The 25,233-nt window shown below is 41.3% G+C and overlaps 2 protein-coding genes across 2 annotated transcripts in view; one reads left to right on the forward strand and one right to left on the reverse strand.

Moving 5' to 3' along the window:
- Positions 1-25,233, reverse strand: part of ATF1 (activating transcription factor 1) — a 364,083-nt gene that overhangs the window by 39,629 nt on the left and 299,221 nt on the right. The window lies entirely within an intron of this gene.
- Positions 1-25,233, forward strand: part of SCN8A (sodium voltage-gated channel alpha subunit 8) — an 86,836-nt gene that overhangs the window by 34,241 nt on the left and 27,362 nt on the right. The window contains exons 6-15 of the mRNA XM_063293609.1: positions 551-772; positions 1,752-1,815; positions 3,048-3,189; positions 5,215-5,421; positions 6,663-6,950; positions 10,791-11,183; positions 14,212-14,347; positions 14,924-15,162; positions 16,050-16,223; positions 17,461-17,817. Coding sequence (XP_063149679.1) covers positions 551-772; positions 1,752-1,815; positions 3,048-3,189; positions 5,215-5,421; positions 6,663-6,950; positions 10,791-11,183; positions 14,212-14,347; positions 14,924-15,162; positions 16,050-16,223; positions 17,461-17,817 — 2,222 coding nt within the window. The remainder of the gene's footprint in view (positions 1-550; positions 773-1,751; positions 1,816-3,047; positions 3,190-5,214; positions 5,422-6,662; positions 6,951-10,790; positions 11,184-14,211; positions 14,348-14,923; positions 15,163-16,049; positions 16,224-17,460; positions 17,818-25,233) is intronic.

Raw genomic sequence — 25,233 nt, forward strand, 5'->3', positions numbered from 1 at the left:
ATTTAATAATCTGATAAATTTCCAGTTCCATGTGGAGGCAAGGTACACCAGATGGCACATGCTCACCAGGCTTCTCACAGAAGATATGGGCTGAGGACTGCAGCCATCAAGGAAAAATCTCTCTGTGATGAAGCTCACAGATCATTCTCTTTGTCTTCAGTTGTAATTTAGGTCACCCTAAAAGGCTGGTTTTTGCTTAGTGCAGAGTGGTATGCGGCAGTATTGCAATCGAAACTCTCCCCACGACCTGAGTTCGATCCCAGCAAAAGCTGGATTCTCAGGTAGCCAACTCAGGTCTCAGCCTTCCATCCTTCCAAGGTCGGTAAAATGAGTACCCGGCTTGCTGGGGAAGGTGACGGCTGGGGAAGGCAATGGCAAACCACCCTGCTATAGTCTGCCAAGAAAACATCGCGAAAGCGGAGTCCCCCTAAAGGGTCAGACATGACTCAGTGCTTGCACAGGGGACCTTTCACCTTCACAAAAGGCTGGTTTTTGCTTAGGTCTACATTTCCACAGAAATGTCATGACTGGTTTGCTTTCCTCTTTCCAGGCCTGAAGACCATTGTGGGAGCCCTGATCCAGTCTGTGAAAAAACTCTCCGATGTGATGATTTTGACTGTGTTTTGCCTCAGTGTATTTGCTTTAATTGGGCTACAGCTGTTCATGGGGAATCTAAGGAACAAATGTGTCATCTGGCCCATTGATCTCAATGAAACCTACCTAGAAAATGGCACCAAGGGGTTTGACTGGGAAGAATACAGCAACAATATGTGTAGGTGTTAACTTTTGCTGCCATCATTTTCTCTGTCTCTACCAACTGTAAGATTTACTGGAATACCCCATGAATAATTTTATTAAGGCCAACAGTTGCTATCCTCTGAATGGCAAGTACATATCATGACCTCTACTTTCTTATCCTTTCATTAACAAACTACAGTTGCATATTGTCCTTTTCCATTGCTAAAATTCTTTTGATGTTCCATTGGTCTTAAGTTTACAATGCCTTTAAAAATGTTCAGTGTGAGCATAATGTTGTTTTTATAGTCATGTTCCAGGTTAGCAAAGTGTATGTATGTATTTAAAATGATTTAAAGGTCAAATAATGGCTTTATAAATGATTGCTGGAAGGGCTTTATATTAGGGATTTCTAGACTGATGTTAAAAGGTAAATGCCAGAGCACATTTTAACTGGCAATAGAAAATGAAATTACAAATCTCCTGTCAGAATAATGCCCTGGTATTTACAGGCTGGTAGCAGGTAATAATTCAGCCATAGATGATCATGGACATCTACCCTCCCCAAACATACTCGCCTTATGAAATGGCAAAGCCCTAAATGATTCTTGATACTGATGTGTCTAGCAATTCTTTGTTTATTTGGTATGTTTTAAATCCTTCTAACAGCAAATGTTTTCCAGGCAAATTATGTGAACAAAATAAAAAGCTAATGAAAATCAAGGATAAAATATACAGCAAACTCTAAGCAATAATCATAGGATATCATTCCTCCATTCTCCAATTCCACCCATTAAAATTTGCGAAAATCAAATCTCTAGAGTTGAATTCCTAAAATGTACAAGAGAAAAAAGAATATCTTTGCCAGGTGCTAAAAAATAACAGTACAGGCATCAAGTGGTAACCCTCCTAACATCCCAGTTTAAGAAGCTTTAGCTCAAAAGTATCTTCAGTCTAAATGTCTGTGTTCTTCTTCAATATGGTCATTCTTACTTGCTTTTCTTTATCTCCGCCAGCAAATTTTTACAAATTACCTGGGGTTCTTGATCCATTGTTATGTGGTAATAGTACTGATGCAGGGTAAGTTCTCAGCTCAGTTGAGCTTTCTTCTCTCTCCCCCACACCCAGCCATTCTCCACTAATGGGAAAATAAATATCAGTATGCATACATTAATCCATATATACTTAAATGAATTCATTTGCAAAGCAATCTGTCTACCCAGTGCTGAGACACTTTAGGCTGTTTGAAAAGTGAACCTGTTTCTTTTTTTAATGGGAAGCTTATTACAAATAAACTATCAGTCAACATTCGTTCTGTACAGGCATGAACTGCACCTTGATAAAGTACAGGATTGGAATTGCACTTACTCTTTTCACCCACATTCATTTGTGACCTCAAATCTTAATAGGATACACACTCAATCTAAATTACTCTTATTGCCCTGAATCAAAAGAAATGGAGTAATTGTTGGTATCTGCACTAAATCATCTCATGGAGCAGTCTTTCAAATGGCGAGCCCATGCACAAGAGACATGGCTTAAATGGGGTCCTTTGCAAATTAATTCTATCTTGTTATTTGTGAAACATCAGTGCAGAGACAAGTCCAGTCCAGCTTGCCTTTTATTTTGTGTTTTGCTCTAGAGTTGTATTCACTTCTTTCTCTAAGGTGGTATAGAAGGAATTAAGATTGCTATGGCCCATTAGTATAGATGTGTCAGCCCTTTGAGGTTGATTGGATCAGGGAATCAGGGTCCACAAGGTGATGAACTATTGTTTATTGAGATAGGCTATTCTAACAGAATGTTGCAAGCCTGACTGTGTTTTCCCTTCACTCGCTTATACCCCAGGGAGTCAGGAGAAGTCAGTCTGAATCTCTTCCTAATACTTCTCTGTTTCCATTTTTGAACATGTTGTTGTAACCTTCTCTGAACAGTTCTCCAAGGTCATCTCTGTGGCTCCCTACAATATGGCCTTTGTATCCTTGCCCATACAGTATACAACCTGTCCTTATTTGATGGGTTGAACATCAACAACCATAACAGCTGGGACTTCTGAAACAACCAAAGTGGGGAAGGCTGTCCTAGATGAAAGAATCATTCTGATAATGTAGATTACTTAGTCAGTAAAAAATTCCAATAGCCATATTGATTGCAAGCCTTTGCCTCGCTCCTGTAGTAACATCAATCGGTTTTACACAAAGCAAATAGTCGAAAGAGGGACTGTGGAAATGATTGTGGTCAGTCTTTTCCTTTGGGGTTGGATATTTCCTACTGTGCCAAATCTGAAACATCTCCTTCCATCTTGTCTGCAGCCAATGCCCGGAGGGGTACACATGCATGAAAGCAGGGAGGAATCCAAACTATGGCTACACCAGTTTTGATACCTTTAGTTGGGCCTTCCTGGCCTTATTTCGCCTCATGACTCAGGATTTTTGGGAAAACTTGTATCAGTTAGTAAGTATTACCATGTCTATCATCTCCCTTGCCCTAAACCAGGGATGAGCAATGTTTTAATGGCCAGAGCTGGGTGTCCAGAGCCTGCAACGGTTAGACTTACAATGTAAAGAGTGGAGGAGCCAGACCTGTCTGGTTTTTCTCCATTGCATGAAGGAAACTTAGAAATTTTCTTGGCTCTGTTTTGGGTTTTGGCTAGAAATAAATTCAAAGTTTACACTATAGCTTTAGAGGTTCCTCTCTCAAAATGGCAAGAAGCCATGCCGTTTTTCCAGCAGAGGGAGCTCCTGGGGTCACAAAAAGGGGTTCAGGGGCTGTGTGCACCCCTGTGGGCTCATTTTGCACAGCCCTGACCTGACCTAAGCACCACTTACAATCTGAAGAACATAAGGCAATTGTATGAATGCTTGACAGAAGCATCTTCTAATGCTAGAGATGTTAACTTTAAATGGGAACTAGCACTTGGTATTAGCCAAGTGTTGGTAAAGAGGACACTTGCTGTAATTAGGTGCAAAATAATGTTCATATTAGACCTATGTGATGATGGTCCCTTGAATTAGCTGCTGCAAAACTTCAGCCCTGATAGAGGTATACAAACATGTACATCATGGGCTGCTTCATTCTTGAAGAGATTATCAGTGCTGGTGGGTGGACACCATATATGGTTTTTCCAACAGAAGAGAAAGATAAGTGAGAAATGAGGCTCCTCCTATTGAGATAGAGGACTGCCTCCCCCTTCTAGCCAGGAAAAGAGCAGGATGCATTAGGGAAGGAATACCGCATATGTAAAACTGAAAGATGGCATTTTGTAGACAAAAGCAAGAAGACAAAGCAAGAAATTAAAGTTATATTTTCTTGTTCTTGACTTGAGTCATTTTTTTAAAAAATGACACATTCTGGTTGAGGGCAAGAAATTGAGGCCCTTTCTTTGACTGTTGACTGCTATGCATTGCTTCATTGTTAGATTGGTTGGCTTGTAAGTGTAAACTTAGACCTTAGCCAAAATGCGCATCTACACCCAATTTTGTAGAGCTAGTTTCACAAAGGGAAACACGTTCATTCGCAGAGTCGCAGGAGCCCTACCATTATGCAAAGAGGGGTGGAAATTAAATATTATTTCCTTTAAATAGTGAGTAAGATGAACACTCTCCTTTTTCCTCTGCAAAGCCCCTGGGACTAATGCAGGACAGCATTGTTCCCATTAGCCCATTTTGTAGAACAGGGCTGGAGTCTCTGGCCCACAGGTATAATCCAGTCGAGAAACCCTATCTACATGCAAGATCATGGGCAAGGCTCTTTCTCCAAGGCCCCTCACCCTTCCAGGCAGCACCAGCCACTGCTCAGTCTAGAAAACCGGGAAATGTCGCTCTAAACCAAACACCCCACTTTTCCCTAAGGGAAAGAGGAAAGGTGCAAAAGCACTTTTCTCCATGTATCAGGAAGGCCGCTCTCTCTTTCTTGGATGCACAGAGTGTGATGCTGGAAGGCGGAGCTTAAGTTGACATGGCTCCATTAAGCCTCATCTGCTGGCACTGATGAACCCACAGCAGAGCAGGATTTAATTCTGAGGACATTATAATGCTAGCAGATTGCAAGTCACTCAAGGACATAATCCATTTGGGGAGAAGAAATAATACAGAGAGGACTGGTAAAGGTCAGTTGGAGATATGAAGCTGTTTGAGGTAAAGGATATCCCCCATTGTACGTACTGAAGCACCTGAGGGCAACAGGCTAGCCCAGAGCAGTCTGTTTCTCTAAAAGCTTCCCATCAATATCGACTGGGCCTTCTCACTCTGCTTCATGCTGTGGCTGACTCTGGAAAGTTAACTGTAAGAATCCTACAGCACAAAGCTCAGAGAATGAATCTTTTGTCAGAATACAAGACTCAGAGAACTCCCAGTCCCATGAACACCAGGGATATATCTATGCTCGATATGCAGTGAGGAAGACACAATGCACCACAAATCCTTCTTTTACTTAGTGGCATGGTCAGGAAATCTTACTATTGTCCCTCCTTCTTTACAGACATTGCGAGCAGCAGGAAAAACCTATATGATTTTTTTTGTCCTCGTTATTTTTGTTGGGTCATTCTATTTGGTGAACTTGATTTTGGCTGTAGTGGCTATGGCCTATGAAGAACAAAACCAAGCCACATTGGAAGAGGCGGAGCAGAAGGAAGCAGAATTCAAAGCCATGTTGGAACAACTGAAAAAGCAACAGGAGGAAGCCCAGGTTTATTTATTTCTTCTACCCCATTATTTAAACAAATTGTGTTGACTATGAATCCCCCAATTTTGTTTCCACCTGAAACCCATGCAAACATTTTGAACCATTTAATTCCACCCATTACGTAAATAGTGGTGTTACTTGTTTTTTCTTGCCTATAATCCTAATCATACAGAAAGAAGTTGATGCTGAAGCATTATTTTACCAATGCAGAACTGGAAGTTGGAGAGTATTCTGTTCATAGTCAGAATCTGATTAATCACACTGATTTTGTTGACATGATATGCTATGCAAAATTTGGTTAGGAATATGGCCTGAACCTAGACTGTGTCCATGACTGAAGTTAAGGCAGAGAGTTTTAACCACCATCTGAAATACGGCGTGCTTTAAACTCATGTAGCTTAGCTAAAGCTCTGTGTGTCATTTAAACCTGAACATAAAATTAATAAATGTTTAATTGTTCTTGACTTCAGATACAAAATTGAGTGCCTTGAATGGTTGCAAAGGTAAACTATTTCTGTAGTAGCTCTGCTTTTCACAAGCCCCATCCTACAGGGCTTGTAGAAGATCTAGACTTTTCGCATGTTGCCTGAAATGCCTCAGACCCTGATGCTCCTGTATTCTTGTTGTGAAGGAATGGTTAACCACACATCACAAAGTTGGTTAACATAATAGAAAGAAAGGTGACATCAAATTGCTGTCAACTAAGTCATCTGTAATGTGTCCCATATAGAAGTTAATATTATGTGTGAAGACACACAAGGTTTGAAGATCAGAAAGTGTTTTCTCCAAGTTCAGATAGACCCAAAGCCCATTTGCATTAGGTAAATTACCATGAACTCTGTGTGCTCTGAGATTATCGCAAATGGCCCCTTTGTGGCCTAGATTGGTGGGCCAATCCCTGAGATAGAATGTGGAGAGCTGGTTCTACCCTGCAGAAAAGGTTATTTTTTTCTCTTCTACAGAAGTTCCCTTTCACACACAATCCAAGCCTGGTGACCCCGTTGTTTTAATTTCAGCATTATAATTTATGGTGAGAGGGGTGTTATTTGGTTGTTGTATTATTCCAATTAGAAAATTGGAAACAGACATAATTTTTGCTGATCTACTGAATATATTCCATGTATCTACCAGCAGATTCACTCTCCTGAATGCCTACTCCTTGCTTGATCTTTTGTTAGACTGTCACTTTCCTGTCTTTCAGAAGCCCCATATTTTAACATCTCCACATTTTTGTCTTACCAAAGGCTGCAGCCATGGCTACTTCAGCAGGGACTGTATCTGAAGATGCTGTAGAAGAAGACGGTGGGGCAAGGATGTCCCAGACATCTTCTGAGATCTCCAAGCTCAGCTCTAAGAGCGCCAAAGAGAGACGAAACAGAAGGAAAAAGCGGAAGCAGAAGGAGCTCTCGGAAGGAGAAGAGAAGGGAGATCTTGAGAAAGTATTTAAGTCAGAATCAGAAGATGGAATGAGGAGGAAGGTCTTCCGCTTGCCAGACAACAGGCTAGGCCGGAAACTTTCCATCATGAACCAGGTAAAGTCTTAGCCCCATAAGCAAAATTTGCATGTCTAAACTTTACATTGGGCTGAAGCTGTGTGAGAGAAGGATAGACTAGGCGCTTCATCCATCTTTTCAGATAGCAGATATAATATGTTACCCTTTTATAATCTGTTTGTATGCTAATTTGACTCTGTGCATGCAACAGTCTTTGATACAATGAAGGCCTTGCTTCTGCTCCTTCCCCAGCTTGCCTGTTGCTTAAGTCTATCAGCTACTGATCTGGCAACTCCAAGGAGTAAATGGGAACAAGAAGCTATGACAAGAGGGGTAGAATGTAAATTTATTTATTTATTTTATTTATTCGATTTCTGTAGCTGCCCATCTCAACAAGTGACTCTGGGCGGCTTACAACAATAAAACCACAAAACATTTTAAACAATTACAATTAAAACAATTAAAATACATAAATACAAGATAAATATACATGGTTGTCAAGTAAGCAATGTATGGATGTTAATATAACCAAGACCATCCACACGCTCGAGGCTCCAGGCCCAGCCACAAAGCCAGGTCTTCATGGCCTTATGAAAGGCCAACAGGGTCGGGGACATCCTAATTTCTGGAGGGAGGATGTTCCAGAGGGCAGGCGCTACGGAGGAGAAGGCACACCTTCTAGTTCCCGCCAATCAACACTCCCTGGCTGACGGGACCCGCAGCATACCCAACCTGCCAGATCGAATTGGACGGGTAGAAACAACTGGGAGAAGTCGGTCCCTTAGGTAACCAGGTCCCAAGCCATGAAGGGCTTTAAAGGTGACAACCAGCACCTTGAATTGCACCCAGAAGCACACTGGCAACCAATGCAGCTCACGTAGCAGTGGTGTTACGTGTGTCGAGTATCCGACACCATTTACTATCTGTGTAGCTGCATTCTGCACCAGTTGAAGCTTCCGAATGCTCTTCAAGGGCAGCCCCATGTAGAGTGTATTACAGTAGTCCAGACGGGAGGTCATGAGATCATGAGTGACTGTGAGCAAAACCTCTTGGTCTAGGAGCAGGCACAGCTCGTGCACAACCCGAAGGTGTGCAAAGGCCCTCCTAGCCACGGCTGCCATCTGCTCTTCGAGCAGGAGCCGTGAGTCTACTAGGACCCCCAGATTGCACACCAGATCTGTCTAGGGCAGTGCAACCCCATCCAGGACCAAAGATGGAAAAACCTTACCACCAGGAGGCCCACAAACCAAAGCCACTCAGTCTTGCTTGGGTTGAGTTGAAGCCCATTGCACCCCATCCAGGCCCTTACAGCCTCCAAGCACTGGGTCAGGACATCCACAACCTCACTTAGGCGGTCTGAGGTAGAGATATAAAGCTGAGTATATCAGCATATTGATGGTATCTTACCCCAAACCATCGGATCACCTCTCCCAATGGCCTCATGTAGATGTTAAATAGGAGTGGGGAGGGAACCGAGCCCTGAGGCACCCCACAAAGTAGGGGACGTGGTCTGGACCTCTCCCCCCATCAACACTGACTGGAACCAACCCCGGAGGAAGGAGGAGAACCAGCACAACACTGTGCCGCCCACCCCCAACTCCCAAAGCCAGTCCAGAAGGATACCATGATTGATGGTATCGAAGGCCGCTGAGAGGTCAAGAAGAGCGAGGATGGTTGCACTGCCCCCATCTCGCTCTCACCAGAGGTCATCTAAGAGTGTGATCAATGCTGTCTCAGTCCCATAACCCGGCCTGAATCCTGACTGAAAAGGGTCCAGATAATCCGCTTCATCCAGGGTCCTTTGCTGCTGCCATGAGACCACTCTCTCCACAACCTTCCCTAAAATGGGGAGGTTGGAGACTGGACAAAAACTGTCCAGGCTAGTTGGGTCAAACGGTGGCCCCTTGAGGAGAGGACGCACCACCGCCTCCTTAAGAGCCAGCAGGAGCACCCCCTCCCTCAGAGAGGAATTAACCACCGCCCAGACCCAATCACATGCCTCCTCCCAGGCAGCCTTGACCAACCATGAGGGGCACGGATCTAATACAGAAGTGGCCGAACTAGCAGCTGCGAGGGCCCTGTCCACTTCCTCAGGTGCAACTGGATCGAACTCCCCCCAGATAACCATGCCAGACTTTGTCCCCATATCCTCTACTGGCCCTGCCTTAAAGCTGGAGTCCAGCATAGAGCGAATGTGAGCGACTTTATCCACTAGATGCACATCATATTCCTCACAGCAGCCCTGCAGGTGAAACTAGGTATTACTCCCTCCAAGGAGGAACCGGGTCACCGAAATAGGGCCACCAGACGGCAATCTGCAGATGCAATAAGAGCGGAGAAATAACCACATTTCGCCATCCTTACCACCACGAGGTAGGCTCTAATAGTGGCTTTAGCTTGTGTTTGGTCATCTTCACTCCTCATCTTCCACCAGCGGCACTCTAGGCATCTCTTAGCCCTCTTAAGCCTCCTCAGCTCCTCCGTAAACCACGGGGAGCCTCAGGAGCCATGGGCATGGAGAGGCCGCTCAGGCGTGATCCGATCCAAGGCCATGGCCACTCTCCCACGCGGCCACCAAGGCCTCAGTCGGACCATGCAGCAGACTTCCCAGAACAACCCCAAGCTCCCTCTGAAACCCAATTGGGTCCATCAGTCGCCTGGGGTGGGCCAATCTAATAGGCCCAGCATCCCTGCAGAGGGGGGTGGCGCCAGAGAACTGCAGGCTCACCAGGCAGTGATCTGACCATGACAGGGGAGAAACCAAGATCTTCTCCAGTTTCAGAGCACTCTGCCACTGCTCCGACAGAAAAACCAGGTCAGGTGAATGACCAACATTATGCGTCGGGCCCTGGATTACTTGGGACAGGCCCATGGCTGTCATGGTACCCATGAACTCCCAAGCTACCTCCGACCCTACCCCCAAGGAAGGCAGGTTGAAATCCCACAAGACCATAAGCCTGGGGAACTCCACCACCAACCCGGCTATGGAGTCAAGGAGCTCAGGAAGGGAGGTTGCTACGCAGCAGGGGGGTTGGTACAATCGCAACAGTCCCAGCTGATCCCTAGAGCCCAACTTAACAAACAGGGTCTCACACCTGGCAAGCTGAGGAGCAGTGCCCCTGGATACCTCCCAAGTGTCTTGGATGACCACCACCACCCCACCGCCCCTACCCTGGAGTCTCGGCTGGTGCCACACCCGGTAACCAGCTGGGCACATTTCAGAAAGGGAACTCCCCCTTTCTCACCCAGCCAGGTCTCTGTAATACATGCCAGGTCAGCTTTCTCATCCACAGTCAAATCATGGATGAGGGTGGCCTTATTACAAACCAACCTGGCATTCAGTAGCAGCAGCCAACAGCCCAGGGCCTTGAAAGTCTGCCAACCGGGACCCCGGAGTGAGTTTGAGGGGCTGGAACGTGCCACAGGAACAATATACCTGTGACCCCTTCCACATACGGGTCTTGCCCCTTGTCTCCCTCCATTTCTCCCTCTACCCGTCACTACTGGGATAGTATAGCCTGCCCTCATCCCTTCGGAACCCTTCCTCCTCCCCTGTCTGTCAAAATCCATGCCCAGGTAGATTTGATTTGAAATAATTGTCCAATTGCCTGACTACAGACTTCTAGTATGGGGAAAATAGGAGGAGGAGGGAGTATTAAGTATGTTCGCCGCCTTGAGTTATTTATAAAAATAATAAAGGCCAGATAGAAATTAAATAAATAAATAGATTTGTGAGATATTTTCATGAAGAATTTACTTCCTTCCCAACTTTTTTTGTTTTGGGTCTAGGACGTCATTTCCTTCAGTGGTGGCACTTTATGGATTCTTGTCTCTGTTGCACAATTCCAATTCCATCTTCTTGTTTGCATTCTCTTTCAGTCATTGCTTAGCATTCCAGGATCCCCGTATCTCTCCCGGCACAACAGCAAAAGCAGCATTTTCAGCTTCAAGAGAGGGTTCCGGGATCCCGGGTCAGAGAATGAATTTGCCGACGATGAGCACAGCACAGTGGAAGAGAGCGAGGGCAGGAGGGATTCTCTCTTCCTCCCGATCCGAGGCTATGAGAGGAAAAGCAGCTACAGCGGTTACAGCGGTTATAGCCAAGGAAGCCGGTCCTCGCGCATTTTCCCCAGCCTCCGTCGGAACGTGAAGCGGAATAGCACTGTGGACTGTAATGGTGTGGTCTCCCTGATTGGTGGCCCAACCTCCAACATCCCCAGCGGGCGTCTTCTGCCTGAGGTGAAAATAGATAAAGCAGCTACCGATGACAGTGTAAGGAAGTCAGTGAGTAGACAGTCTAGGCATGGAGGTCTGCCCTTCTTTCTGCTTTCCTGTATGCCGCCAGATGGATCCCTGATGGAATGACTAAAAGCTGGTTTGACATATGAACATCTGAACCCTCCTCCCCAATTACTCTGCTTTTAATCGTTATTTTTCCTCCTCCTGCCTATTCCCATTTTCTTCTACTTCTTCCTTCTGGCTTCTAAGAAAATAATGGCTTGGAAGATTTTTTTAAAGGAATATACTACTGATAAATGTGTTCTTTGCTAAATCAAAAATTTGAAATTATCTAAAAATTACTTAGAAGAATATCTGGGTATGAATGAGGTAGAAGAGACATTTTTAAATCCCACTTGTATAAATGGAATTAATTCTGCGTAATTTTTCCCTCATAAATTATTCTTTTCCTTTTTCAAGAAGGAAAAAGTCTTTAGTCTATAGTTTAGAAAACAAGATGACTGAGATAAAATGTAATACAGGACCCTATATATGTTGCTGATTAAAGCTCACATCGTAATTAATTGTTAGCTATAAAGTCTGCAGATGTCCTGAGTTGGGTCACACAGACTCCCCTTCGCTGCTCTGTCATCTATAAATAAAGGAATTATTTCAGAATTTTCAGGGCACTGAGAAAAGAGTCTACAGTACAGGTTGATCTTCACTCATAATAGTAGCTCTTTTGTTGATCAGTCATAATAGTAGCTGTTTTGTGTTAGAACACTGTAAAATCTCCTTTAAAAGATGGTCAACATAGTGTTTTCTAGGGGACCAAAAAAAAAGGTAATTATGTTGGCTATTTAAAAAAAAGAGCTTCCTCTAAGATCACTGGGTTAAAAAGAAAAACAATGCGAATTTTTTAAAAAGTAACATTTAGCTGTTATTTAGGATTGTCTCATTCTCAATCCAAAGACACAGATTCCTTGGTGGATGGAAAATAAACTTAAAATAAGAATTCAGAACATACATATTTATATTAACAAAGGTGGAATGGGGAGAATTTGAGGAGGTTTATTTATTTAATGTATTTTTCTGCTACTTCCCATCTATATAACAATAGAATAGAATAGAATAGAATAGAATAGAATAGAATAGAATAGAATAGAATAGAATAGAATAGAATAGAATAGAATAGAATAGAATAGCTTTATTGTCATTCCACTATACACTATACACCAAGTGCCTAATAAAAGGAAATTTTGTTGCAGTTGGCTCACAAACACAATCAGACTAAAATAAAAATACCATAATTACTATAAAATATACAGTCTTTACACATTCCACATTCCACTTAAAAAAAACCTGAGTATTCAGGAGTCTGATAGCCTGGGGAACAAAGCTATTACCCAGTCTGGCTGTTCTACATCGGATGCAGTGGAATCTTTCCCAGAGGGTAACAAAGAAAACAGGCCATGATGAGGATGGGAGGAGTCACTGACGATATTTCGAGCTCTGGACAGACAGCGTGTGTGTCTGTCATACAGCAATGAACTTATTTTTTAATTTTTTAACATATACATATGTCAATGTATTATGGCATATGTATATGTTAAAAAATTAAAAAATAAGGGGAAAGGAGAGGGAAAAGATCACATTCATCCATAATCTGTATACAGGAAACCTTATTTATGCTTATTTATATTATTCTATTCATATTAAATGTTTATATAACTGATATGGGGACTATTCCTTAATAACCAAATGCAATTTAGAGCTGAGAAAGACAATGGTGGGGGGTCCCAACTTGGACTAGAAAAGTAAATGGAGGGGATTTCTCTAAGACAATTTTTCCAATCAAGATCCTCTCCTTAAACCTTCATTTTTTTTTCTCACCACCTAAAGTAGAACCGCTACTTTACTGCCTAAGGTGAAAACTTCATCAGTGACAGAAGAAACACTAGGAAAAAACTTCTTTTGTCTTTGGCTGAGGTGCATAAAGTCGGTCTTGCTTCAAGTCTGTGAACTCCAAGCTTTTTTTTTCCAAAATACAAAACAAATGTAATCCCAAACTTCTTTAATTCTTGCAAGCAAAATCAAACCACTCCTCCCTGAGAATGTTTGAAGCCTTTCCTAATTACTTTCAGTTTAGTTCCTACCCTTTTTCTTAGTTAGCATGTTAGTATACTGTGTTCTTTTAGAGTTTATTTCTCTAACAGCATGCAAAAATTACAGGTTGCTAACTACAGCATGATGCCTGCATGGAAAAACATTATAAGATATATCGCTGTGTTCCATACCAGTTTCCTGATATTTTTCTTGCACAGGGACTTCCTGAGCAGCGCCAATGTTCAACTAATCACCACATATGAGAAACCATTTAGGAATACTGACTATTCACCAGATAAATAGTGGATTCCAAACAGCAACATACGCAGACCCAAAGCAACAGATACTAAATTCATTTTGCTTTAAGCAATAGCAAATCAAATTATTTGTAATTCCACATAGTTGTGTTTGCTTTTGATTACAGAGAAGCATGGAAGGAACCAGTTAATTTGAACTTAATTTGAAGTTACTACTAGAATCAACACAGGCAAACACTAACAATATGATCACTCTATGTTTCTGTGCATGCCTATTTAATTTTCTTACATTTCATGGATGCAAAACTGCACCCTAAATGATGAACTAGTGCTATTTAGGATTAAACTAGGCATGCAGAGATTGAAAAATTCTTCTAATATTTTTTGTTACTGCAGATCCAGCTGTTCTGAATTTGACTAGAACTGCAATAGGGCCTTTTGGCTGTAAAATAAATTAATAAAAATAAAGAGGAAGACTGTTCAATCTTTCCTCATGGATAATTTTTCCCATCCAATTTTTCCCCTTAGCTGCTTTTATTCTTGCAGGGGAAAAGATTCCTGGGCAGCGAGAAAAGAAACTAGGAGGATAATTTTGACTGTGGAGGCAACATCTGCTATATAATCCAGATCTGACAGTGGTGTAGAAAACAAATTCTGTCTTTTCAGTCAAAAGCCGATTTAAAGAGTAACATCTTAAAGGACATTAATGAATTTTGCAGGCAACCACGGAGGTAGAGATTAAAAAGAAAGCCACTGGATCACTTCTGGTGTCAATGGATCAACTGAATGCTTCATATGGAAGAAAGGATCGAACCAATAGTATAATGACAGTCATAACAAATACTCTTGTAGAAGGTATGTGCAATGTTAGGAACATACCAATTTCAACTAGTTCATAAGGTCACTATATTTCTAAAGCATATTCCCTTTCCCGTTTCTTAATCAATCAGAGTGACACATCATCCTAGCGTTCTAGCCTTTAGGATTACATAGTTCAATCATTCTTAGCCTCTGCATCATCTCTGGAGGAAGAGCCAAATAAAAGTGTGTGTGTGCTTATGTTTATTTGCATACATATGTGTGTTTGCATGCACATATGTGGAGGTACTTGTACATATGTATCACATGAAAATGGTTAAGAGTGTGCAAGTCTTATGAACTCCAACCTATATCCAAGTCTCAGTTTATATGCATTCTTAGATTTATCAGGCATAGGTATCTTGTTCCCCATTTTAAACATACTCATTGTACATGTTTTGGTTGTTTTTATCTTCAAAAAGTTGTTTATAATTCTGAGCTGGGGATGCCATAACCAGCAGATTAAGAATGAATCAGTTCTGGCATTATGTTTCTTTGAGTAGTTCTGAATTTTTGAATAAACTAAGCATCCATTAATGTTAACTTCTTTCCCATTTTGTTATGATGATGTAGAACTGGAAGAATCCCAAAGAAAATGTCCCCCTTGCTGGTACAAATTTGCTAACACCTTCCTCATTTGGGAGTGCCACCCATACTGGGTGAGGTTAAAAGAGATTGTCAACCTGATTGTCATGGATCCTTTTGTGGATTTAGCCATTACTATCTGTATTGTTCTAAATACTCTTTTCATGGCAATGGAACATCATCCCATGACCCCACAGTTCGAGCATGTCTTGACTGTAGGAAACCTGGTAAGCAGTTTTTGCATAAAAAGTTTCCCAGTGGCAGTTGTAATTATTAAGAACAATATATTAATAATATCCAGGGTACCTGATTACTATTTTTTAAGTGTAGTAGAAGTGTAATTGAATTATTCACAACCTCTTCAGCAGACTAAACAGGACTGTTGATTTTTGATAGACAAATTCAGGTAACTATGGAAGTGAGGTTCTGTGAAAGTATGTGTGGTCCCTCAAAGATCCATTTCATATTATTGCCCACTTTAGCAGGGCAATTTTGGGACCAGCACTGTTTTTAAATGAGACTATTGTTTGCTTTTTAAAGAACCCAATGAAAGATCAGATAGCGGTAAACCGGGATTGTACTTATTTTATTTTTTAATATACGAGATGACCAAGGGATCTCTTCCAGTTTGTTGCCTTTAAAAAGACGAGCACACCTATAGCAATGTTGGCTTCTTGGTGGAGAGGGTCCCTTCTGCCTCTGGAATAACCATGTGACTACATGATCTTTTTAAAAAACTATGTCCCCAGCTTTGCTCTTTTACTTTATTTTACTTTATTTTACTCTACTCTACTCTACTCTACTCTACTCTACTCTACTCTACTCTACTCTACTCTACTCTACTCTACTTTACTTTTGAGAGATGGGCAAATATTAGCTGTGCTTCTCTTCTCCTTCATCCTACAGTAGGATTTCTCTGAAAGGCTAAAACCTCAAGTCAGCTCCTAGGGGGATTCGTGGCAGATTTCTTTTACATTTCTTGCAGTGAAACAAACATTCAATTTCTAGAAAAAGTAATTGTCTTGTCATCAAATTTGCTGCTATGGGTTTTTTCTTCCCTTTGAAGTTGACAAATATATGTTAATTCAGTTCAAATGTTCGCTTTTCCTTTTAGATTTTTACTGGAATTTTTACAGCTGAAATGTTCCTGAAGCTCATAGCAATGGATCCCTACTACTATTTTCAAGAAGGATGGAACATTTTTGATGGATTTATTGTCTCACTCAGTTTACTAGAACTGATGCTAGCAGATGTGGAAGGGCTTTCAGTGCTGCGATCTTTCCGATTGGTATTCTTTATTTTATTTTACACATTGTACATTGGCTATAATATATGTTTATCTGGATATATATAAGAAACTCCTGTTAAATTCTGTGCAAGCAAATTACTGTGTGCTAATTGTCCTAAATTAAAATGAAGAGCTAATTGTTTAGTGGCCAAGATCTGCTTCCTATACCTTTCCAGTCTCCATCATTTTGTGTAGAACTATGTCAAAATATAGGATCAGTCAGACTTTGAAAACTAGTTTTGTAAAGCAGATGCTTGAGAGTTTGTAATTTGTTAACTGCTTTAATCCAACAACAAGAAAAGGTTCCTTGGGGTCTCTGATTGGTGTCTATGGTTTCTGTGGCTATATTGCTCCATTTCAAATCTTCTATAGTTGAATAGAACAAACAGATGGTTGCTTTCAGTGGTGCCTCTTCCAACTGATATAAGTCTTTTTGATCCAGGGGAATAATGGAGTAACACATAATTGTTACGATTCTCCCTAACCACTGCAGGCCTCTTAGGCACTGCACCTAAAATACTGAAGAGTCCCCAGCCTTTGTGTCTCCATCAACTACTGAGAATGTTCCGAGGGCCACAATAAATATGCATGCAGTTGAAACTAATAGAAAAGGAGTGTCACTCTGAGGAAATTCTATCTGTCATGCAGAGAATAGGAGCAGAGAAGCAAAGTGAAGTGGAGAAGAAACAATGTGGTGAAAAACCAGAATGTCTCTTGAGTGTTATTGTTGTTGTTATTAGCATTATGTGCATTTCAGAAGGACAGTTTAAAAGAATCACATTGTTTATCAAAATGAACTGAATAAATTGACTCAAAAATATTTTTTTATGGCCTGTTAAAATTGCTTTCGCCTCATAATGGTATATGGTAATATACTGCATAGTATATAGTACTATATACTATTATTTTTGGAAGAGTAAAAATATTCCCAGTCCCTAAGGCCAATGGAACTCAAGACTGGTTAAAGAATACTCCCAAACTACATACTACATGTTTGTGTTTAGCATGATGTACAATGATAGTGATCGACTGAAAAGTTTAGTGACTTTCCAGCTGAAAATTCATACTTACCATTTTCTGTCTCCAGAGATGTCCTGTTCAGTGTTTGATTAATGGTCATCAGTTAAACTCTCTTGAAGTCTGATCCTCTGTTTCTATAAGTATCACTTTATTGGTTTCTTCATGTGCTTTTTCCCCCCTTTAATTAAGTATGTATGTTCTCTCCTTCATCTTCCAGCTGAGAGTCTTCAAGCTGGCAAAATCCTGGCCAACTCTGAACATGCTGATAAAAATCATTGGTAATTCAGTGGGTGCCCTGGGGAACCTGACCTTGGTGCTGGCCATCATTGTTTTCATATTTGCTGTAGTGGGGATGCAGCTTTTTGGCAAGAACTACAAAGAATGTGTCTGCAAAATCAACCCTGACTGTGTTCTTCCACGATGGCATATGCATGACTTCTTCCACTCTTTTCTTATCGTCTTCCGTGTACTATGTGGAGAATGGATTGAAACTATGTGGGACTGTATGGAAGTGGCAGGACAGGCAATGTGCCTTATTGTCTTCATGATGGTGATGGTCATTGGAAATCTGGTGGTCAGTAAATATCTATGGTTCTTTTTAAGTGGGAAATGAATGGCTATCTTGTAATAATCCAATTTCTCATTCAGATAGAAGACTAGGGGTTACATACAATTGTACCGAGCTACTCATGTAGGTATTCATTTCTCACAAGTAGCATCATTCTGGGATATTGTGAGAAATTTAAATTACAGCTCCCAGATCAAACCACTTTTTTAAAAAAACAGTTCTAAAGAAGGCATCAGAAAAGAGCCCTATCAAGATGCTGGGGTCCTTCCTGCCTGTGGATGCCAAATCCAATACTGAATCTGAATTAGCAAAACATTTTTGGGAATAAGGGACTTAGCAGGGGTGCCCAAAAATACATATGTGATATCACTTAGTGAAATGCTATCATGGAATTGCAGGACATTAGAGCAGGAAAGACTTGTATTATTTATACCAGGCAGAGTGCTTCTGCCATAACATTGGCCACACAGTGTGATTCGTATTTGTAAGATCAGGAATGTAGGAGCATGTTGAAAAGAGTTCCATCTTCTCAAACTGCATACAACTTTTTAAATGTTTGTGCCTTTTTAAAAAAATCAACATTTTACTACTGTTCATGCTGTATTCTTCCCCTCGAAGCTGTGCAAATTTATTCCTGTATTAAATACTTTAATGAGGCCAGCTCATTCACAAAAAATGTGCAAGCTTTCACATTCTCCAGAACTATTTATCAGGAAAGATGATAAAGTATTGGGGATTTGAGATCTAACCTTCACATAAAAGTCATTTTATCTGGCTAACTTTCAGTTACTTGTTTCATCTTTTCCCTTGAATCTGTATTTGCTGCTGCTGCTTCTTTTTTTTTTTTTACAAAAGCCTATAATGCCCCTTTAAGATCAGGTGTACCTAAAAATGATAGGAATGCCTACCATTGAGAATAAACTAAACTTACTAGTTTGAATGATTGATTGATTGATTGATTATGTTCCATCAAGTGGGTGTTGACTCTTAGCAACCACATAAATAGATTTTCTCCAGGACAATCTCTCCCCAACCTGGTCCTTCAGATCTTCTGATGGTATATCCATTGCCACTGTAATCAGGTCCGTTTACCTTGCTGCTGGTTGTCCCCTTTTTCTCTTTCCTTTCACCTTTCTCAGCATTATAGATTTCTCAAGACTGCTGGGTTTTTGTATAATATGTCCAAAATGTAATTCAAGCCTGGTCATTTGTACCTCAGTGAGAATTCTGGATTAATTTGTTCTATGATCCATTTGTTTATTTTTTCGGCTGCATCCATGCTGCTATCAGGAGTCTTCGCCAACAGTGAAGTCCCATAATCTCAAAATTATTTCTATCCTACTTCTAATTTCAAACTTCCATAGAGTGTCACAGTAAAAGCCATTGCCTGCACAATTCTGATTTTTGTAGGTATAGACACATCAGAGCATCTGAATATCTTTTTCAAGGCCTTCATTGCTATTTTACCATGTGGCATATTTCTTGACTGATGGTTCCTTTACTATAAGTAACTGATCTTAAACAGCAGAAGCTATTCTCCATCTCAGTATCTTCATGGTCAAGTCTAAGGCTGGTTGCTGTACCTCTTGTCATTCATTTCTTCTTTACATTTAGTCTTAGTCCTATTTTTGTGCACTCTATTAAGACTCCTTTCTTGGGTATTGGTATCTAGACTGACCTCTTCCAATCTTCTGGCCAATGTATCATTCTCCAGATTTGCTGGTTTAGTGTGGTTAGAACTTTTACTGATTGTTCTTCTGTTGCTTGCCATATTTTTATGGATATTATATCAATTCCTGTAATTTTCTGACTTGGTGTGATTGAAACATTGATTTAACTTCATCTAGTATTAGAGGTTCTTGTAAGTAAGAAATATTTTGTAAGGTATCTTGAAAGTTGACATCTCTACTATACAGAATTTCAGAATTTCCTTTTTTCTCTTTCTGTCTTTGGTTTTCGCTGAATCAGTTACTGTTTGTCCACTGGCATCCTGTAGCATATGAATTCAAAGTTGGAACCTCTTTCTGAATTTGGAGATCTTTTGGAAGACTTTCCTTGTTTTTCCATGTTTGTGAATTTCTTCCTTGAGATTTTTGTATTTTTACTTTGGCTTCTCTTCTTGACAATTTCCACTGTTTGTTCTCACATCCAGTTTCATTTCTTCTGTTTCTTCATCTTCGGCAGCCTCTTTTCACATTCATCCTTAACAGCCTGTTTGATTTCATTCCACAGTTCCCCTTATTCCCTGTCAATGAGGTTGAGGATTCCAATGTGATTGCTGATGTTCTCCTTGAAAATTGTGGGTAGATGTTCAAGATGTTCAGGTTCAACCAATATTTGAGGATATTGGTTGACCTTCTTCTCCCACTTTAGCTTGACTTGGAACTTACACATGAGTTCATGACCTGTCCCACAATCAGACCCTGGTCATGTTTTTGCTGTTACAACTGAGCTTTTCCACCTCCTTGTACCAATAATATAAGTTTATTTTTTGTATTATATCTGGTGATGACCATATTTATAAGCATCACTTTGGTTGTTTGAATGATGTCATTCTCCTGCTTCATTTGTTTCCTAAGTCTTACAATCTGATTACATTTTCTTCCTTAATATTTCTAACTTTGGTATTCCAGTCTTCAAGCACAAGCACATAACATGTTTGCCTGTTCTGCTGATTTCAGATTGAATTTGATCATTAAACACATTAACCATCTTATGCATCAGTGGTTGGAGCATAAACCTGAATAATCATCATATTAAAGGGTTCTCTACAAAGTCTTGTGTTGTTTATTCGTTTAGTCGCTTCCGACTCTTCGTGACTTGATGGACCAGCCCACGCCAGAGTTTCCTGTTGGTCGTCAACACCCCCAGCTCCCCCAGGGACGAGTCTGGCACCTCTAGAATATCATCCATCCATCTTGCCCTTGGTCGGCCCCTCTTCCTTTCGCCTTCCACTCTCCCTAGCATCAGCATCTTCTCCAGGGTGTCCTGTCTTCTCATTATGTGGCCAAAGTATTTCAGTTTTGCCTTGAATATCATTCCCTCAAGTGAGCAGTCTGCCTTTATTTCCTGGAGGATGGACTGGTTGGATCTTCTTGCAGTCCAAGGCACTCTCAGAATTTTCCTCCAACACCACAGTTCCAAAGCATCTATCTTCCTTCGCTCAGCCTTCCTTATGGTCCAGCTCTCACAGCCATATGTTACTACAGGGAACACCATTGCTTTAACTATGCGGGCCTTTGTTGTCAGTGTGATGTCTCTGCTCTTAACTATTTTATCGAGATTTGTCATTGCTCTTCTCCCAAGGATTAAGCGTCTTCTGATTTCCTGACTGCAGTCAGCATCTGCAGTAATCTTTGCACCTAGGAATACAAAGTCTTTCACTGCTTCTACATTTTCTCCCTCTATTTGCCAGTTATCAATCAAGCTGGTTGCCATAATCTTGGTTTTTTTGAGGTTTAGCTGCAAGCCAGCTTTTGCACTTTCTTCTTTCACCTTCATCATAAGGCTCCTCAGTTCCTCTTCACTTTCAGCCATCAAAGTGGTATCATCTGCATATCTGAGATTGTTAATGTTTCTTCCAGAGATTTTAACTCCAGCCTTGGATTCCTCAAGCCCAGCTTGTCGCATGATGTGTTCTGCATACAAGTTGAATAGGTAGGGTGAGAGTATACAGCCCTGCCGTACTCCTTTCCCAATCTTAAACCAGTCCGTTGTTCCGTGGTCTGTTCTTACTGTTGCTACTTGGTCGTTATACAGATTCTTCAGGAGGCAGACAAGATGACTTGGTATCCCCATACCGCTAAGAACTTGCCACAATTTGTTATGGTCCACACAGTCCAAGGCTTTAGAATAGTCAATAAAACAGAAATAGATGTTTTTCTGAAACTCCCTGGCTTTTTCCATTATCCAGCAGATATTGGCAATTTGGTCTCTAGTTCCTCTGCCTTTTCTAAACCCAGCTTGTACATCTGGCAATTCTCGCTCCATGAACTGCTGAAGTCTACCTTGCAGGATCTTGAGCATTACCTTACTGGCATGTGAAATGAGTGCCACTGTTCGATAGTTTGAACATTCTTTAGTGTTTCCCTTTTTTGGTATGGGGATATAAGTTGATTTTTTCCAATCTGATGGCCATTCTTGTGTTTTCCAAATTTGCTGGCATATAGCATGCATTACCTTGACAGCATCATCTCGCAAGATTTTGAACAGTTCAGCTGGGATGCCGTCGTCTCCTGCTGCCTTGTTATTAGCAATACTTCTTAAGGCCCACTCAACCTCACTCTTCAGGATGTCTGGCTCTAGCTCACTGACCACACCGTCAAAGCTATCCCCGATATTGTTATCCTTCCTATACAGGTCTTCTGTATATTCTTGCCACCTTTTCTTGATCTCTTCTTCTTCTGTTAGGTCCTTGCCATCTTTGTTTTTGATCATGCCCATTTTTGCCTGGAATTTACCTCCAATGTTTCTAATTTTCTGGAAGAGGTCTCTTGTCCTTCCTATTCTATTGTCTTCTTCCACTTCCACGCATTGCTTGTTTAAAAATAATTCCTTATCTCTTCTGGCTAACCTCTGGAATTTTGCATTTAATTGGGCATATCTCCCCCTATCACTGTTGCCTTTTGCTTTCCTTCTTTCTTGGGCTACTTCTAGTGTCTCAGCAGACAGGCATTTTGCCTTCTTGGTTTTCTCTTTCTTTGGGATGTATTTTGTTGCCGCCTCCTGAACAATGCTGCCAACTTCTGTCCATAGTTCTTCCGGGACCCTATCTACTAAGTCCAGTCCCTTAAATCTATTCTTCACCTCCACTGCATATTCCTTATGAATATAAGTGAGCTCATATCTAGTTGATCTGTGGGTCTTCCCTAATCTCTTTAGTCTGATCCTAAATTGTGCAAGAAGAAGTTCGTGATCTGAACTACAGTCAGCTCCAGGCCTTGTTTTTACCGACTGTACAGATGTCCGCCACCTTTGGCTGCAAAGGATGTAATCAATCTGATTTCGGTGTTGTCCATCTGGTGAAGTCCATGTATAAAGCCGTCTCTTAGGTTGTTGGAAGAGAGTATTTGTTATGCAGAGTGAATTGTCTTGGCAAAATTCTATCAGCCTATGTCCTGCTTCATTTTGTTCTCCCAGGCCATACTTACCTGTAATTCGAGGTGTCATTTGACTGCCCACCTTAGCATTCCAGTCTCCTGTGATGAAAATAACATCTCTTTTAGGCGTGTTGTCCAGTAGGTGCTGCAGATCCTCATAGAACTGCTCTACTTCAGCTTCTTCAGCATTTGTGGTTGGGGCGTATATTTGGATCACTGTGATGTTAGATGGCTTGCCCTGAATTTGAATTGAGATCATTCTGTCGTTTTTTGGGTTGTATCCAAGCACTGCTTTAGCCACTTGACTATTAATTATGAAGGCTACTCCATTTCTTCTGTGGTCCTCTTGTCCACAGTAGTAGATCTGGTGGTCATTTGATGTGAAGTGGCCCATTCCAGTCCATTTCAGTTCACTGACGCCCAGAATGTCTATCTTTAATCTTGACATCTCACCAATAACTACATCCAATTTGCCCTGGCTCATAGATCTTACATTGCAGGTTCCAATGGTGTGTTGATCCTTAGAACATTGGATTCGCTGTTCACCACCAGCACCGTTGGCCGCTAGCCGTCCTTTCGGCTTTGAGCTAGCTGCGTCATCACGTCTGGGGCTAGTTGAGCTCATCCTCTGTTCCTCCCCAGTAGCATTTTGACCATCTTCTGACCTGGGGGTCTCATCTTCCGATGGTATACCGACATATCTCTGGTTGTACTGATCCATTTAGTTTTCACGGCAAGAATACTGGGTTGGGTTGCCATTACCTTCCCCAGGGATCGCATTTAGTCTGACCTCTCTGTCATGACCTTCCCGTCTTGGGTGGCCCTTCACAGTTTAGCTCATGGCATCATTGAGGTGCTCAAGCTCCAGCACCACGACAAGGTAACGATCCTTTGCTGAAGCTACAAAGTCTAATTGGTATTATTCATTTATTGACTGCATTATACCCAAGTATTACCTTTGCTATATCCTTCCTGAGTATGAAATCAGTGCTGTTCCTTCTAAGTTTTTTGTGACCTGAGTAATAAACCATACTGTTTTCTGACTGAAAGGGTTCAATTCCAGTTCACTTCAATTGGCTGATGCCTATGATATCAGTGTGTAGTCTATTCATTTCATCTTTCACTGTGTGAAGCTTTCCTGTGTTCATGCTTACATTCCATCTTCCCACTGTAATGCTGTCTTTGCAGCTTCAGACTTTCTTTTCCTGCATGGCAACATTAGCAACTAGACTTTCAAAGTCTTTAATCTAGCCACATTATAAACATGACTAGCCTATGAAAGATCCTCAACCTTTTCCTCAGTAACATGTTGAGTGCCATCCAAACTGAAGGGCCCATGCCCCAGTATTATATTGTCAATCATTTCGTATTGTCTGTCCATGTGTTTTCTTGGTAAAAATACAGGAGTGGTTTACTATTGCCTTCTTCCATGCAGCATGAATTGAAGCCTTTGCCGTTGTCACAAAATCGATCATCTGCCTCACATCGTCCTATATCACTGCTATCCAATATAGAGTCCTGTTTGCTTTAGCTAGCAGCTAAGATGATATTCAGCCTTGGGTTTCCCTGCTGGGACTATATACCTTTGAAATACACTCCCAGGGTTCTTCACTCATCGTTCCTAGGAAAGCCCCCACCCCCTGTGATGAGGCAGCACAGTAGGACTTGAGGACACATGATTATGTACTGTACTTTAGAAAAGGCAGTCAAACAGTCTGCTTAATTCCCTGTTAAATATGTTACATTGAAGAATGGTTCCAGTGCTAATTTTCCAGTGTTATTAGGGGAAACAAGGTGCATATCACTTTTGCCATAGTGCAGTTCAGCATTACCCAACTGTTCAAATGCTGAGTAGCATGTTTGGTGATCCTTCTGCAAACTGCAGTTGAAGATCTGTGATCATGGCCCTCTCTTCAGTCATGATCACAAGATCTGCTTTCTTTCTGTATTGCTTCTTGAGATGCTTTTACTAGCATCATTATCTTCCAGAGCTGAAAATTTAAAAAAAGGTATGTGTATGAATTACAGCTGTGCCATGCTTCAGATTCAAAGGGAAGATCTCACCATCCTAGGAAAAGAGGTAGTTGCTTCAAGTAGTTGCAGTTAGATGCCATGCGTGTACCCTGCACAATCAGAAGCACCTTTTTGCCCTTGAATCCAAAAGGCTTCACAACCTACTATATGTGCATGCAAATGTGTGGTGGGGGGAGAGCAAATTAATTAAAAATTTGGTCACATTCCTCCTGTAACCAAAATGGGAATTCAGTGTGGCAGTCTTTCAAGGGGAACACAAAAGAACAGAGAAAATATGTACTTCCAAATG

This window comes from Candoia aspera, chromosome 2 (genome assembly GCF_035149785.1).
Source record: "Candoia aspera isolate rCanAsp1 chromosome 2, rCanAsp1.hap2, whole genome shotgun sequence".
Taxonomy (NCBI): domain Eukaryota; kingdom Metazoa; phylum Chordata; class Lepidosauria; order Squamata; family Boidae; genus Candoia; species Candoia aspera.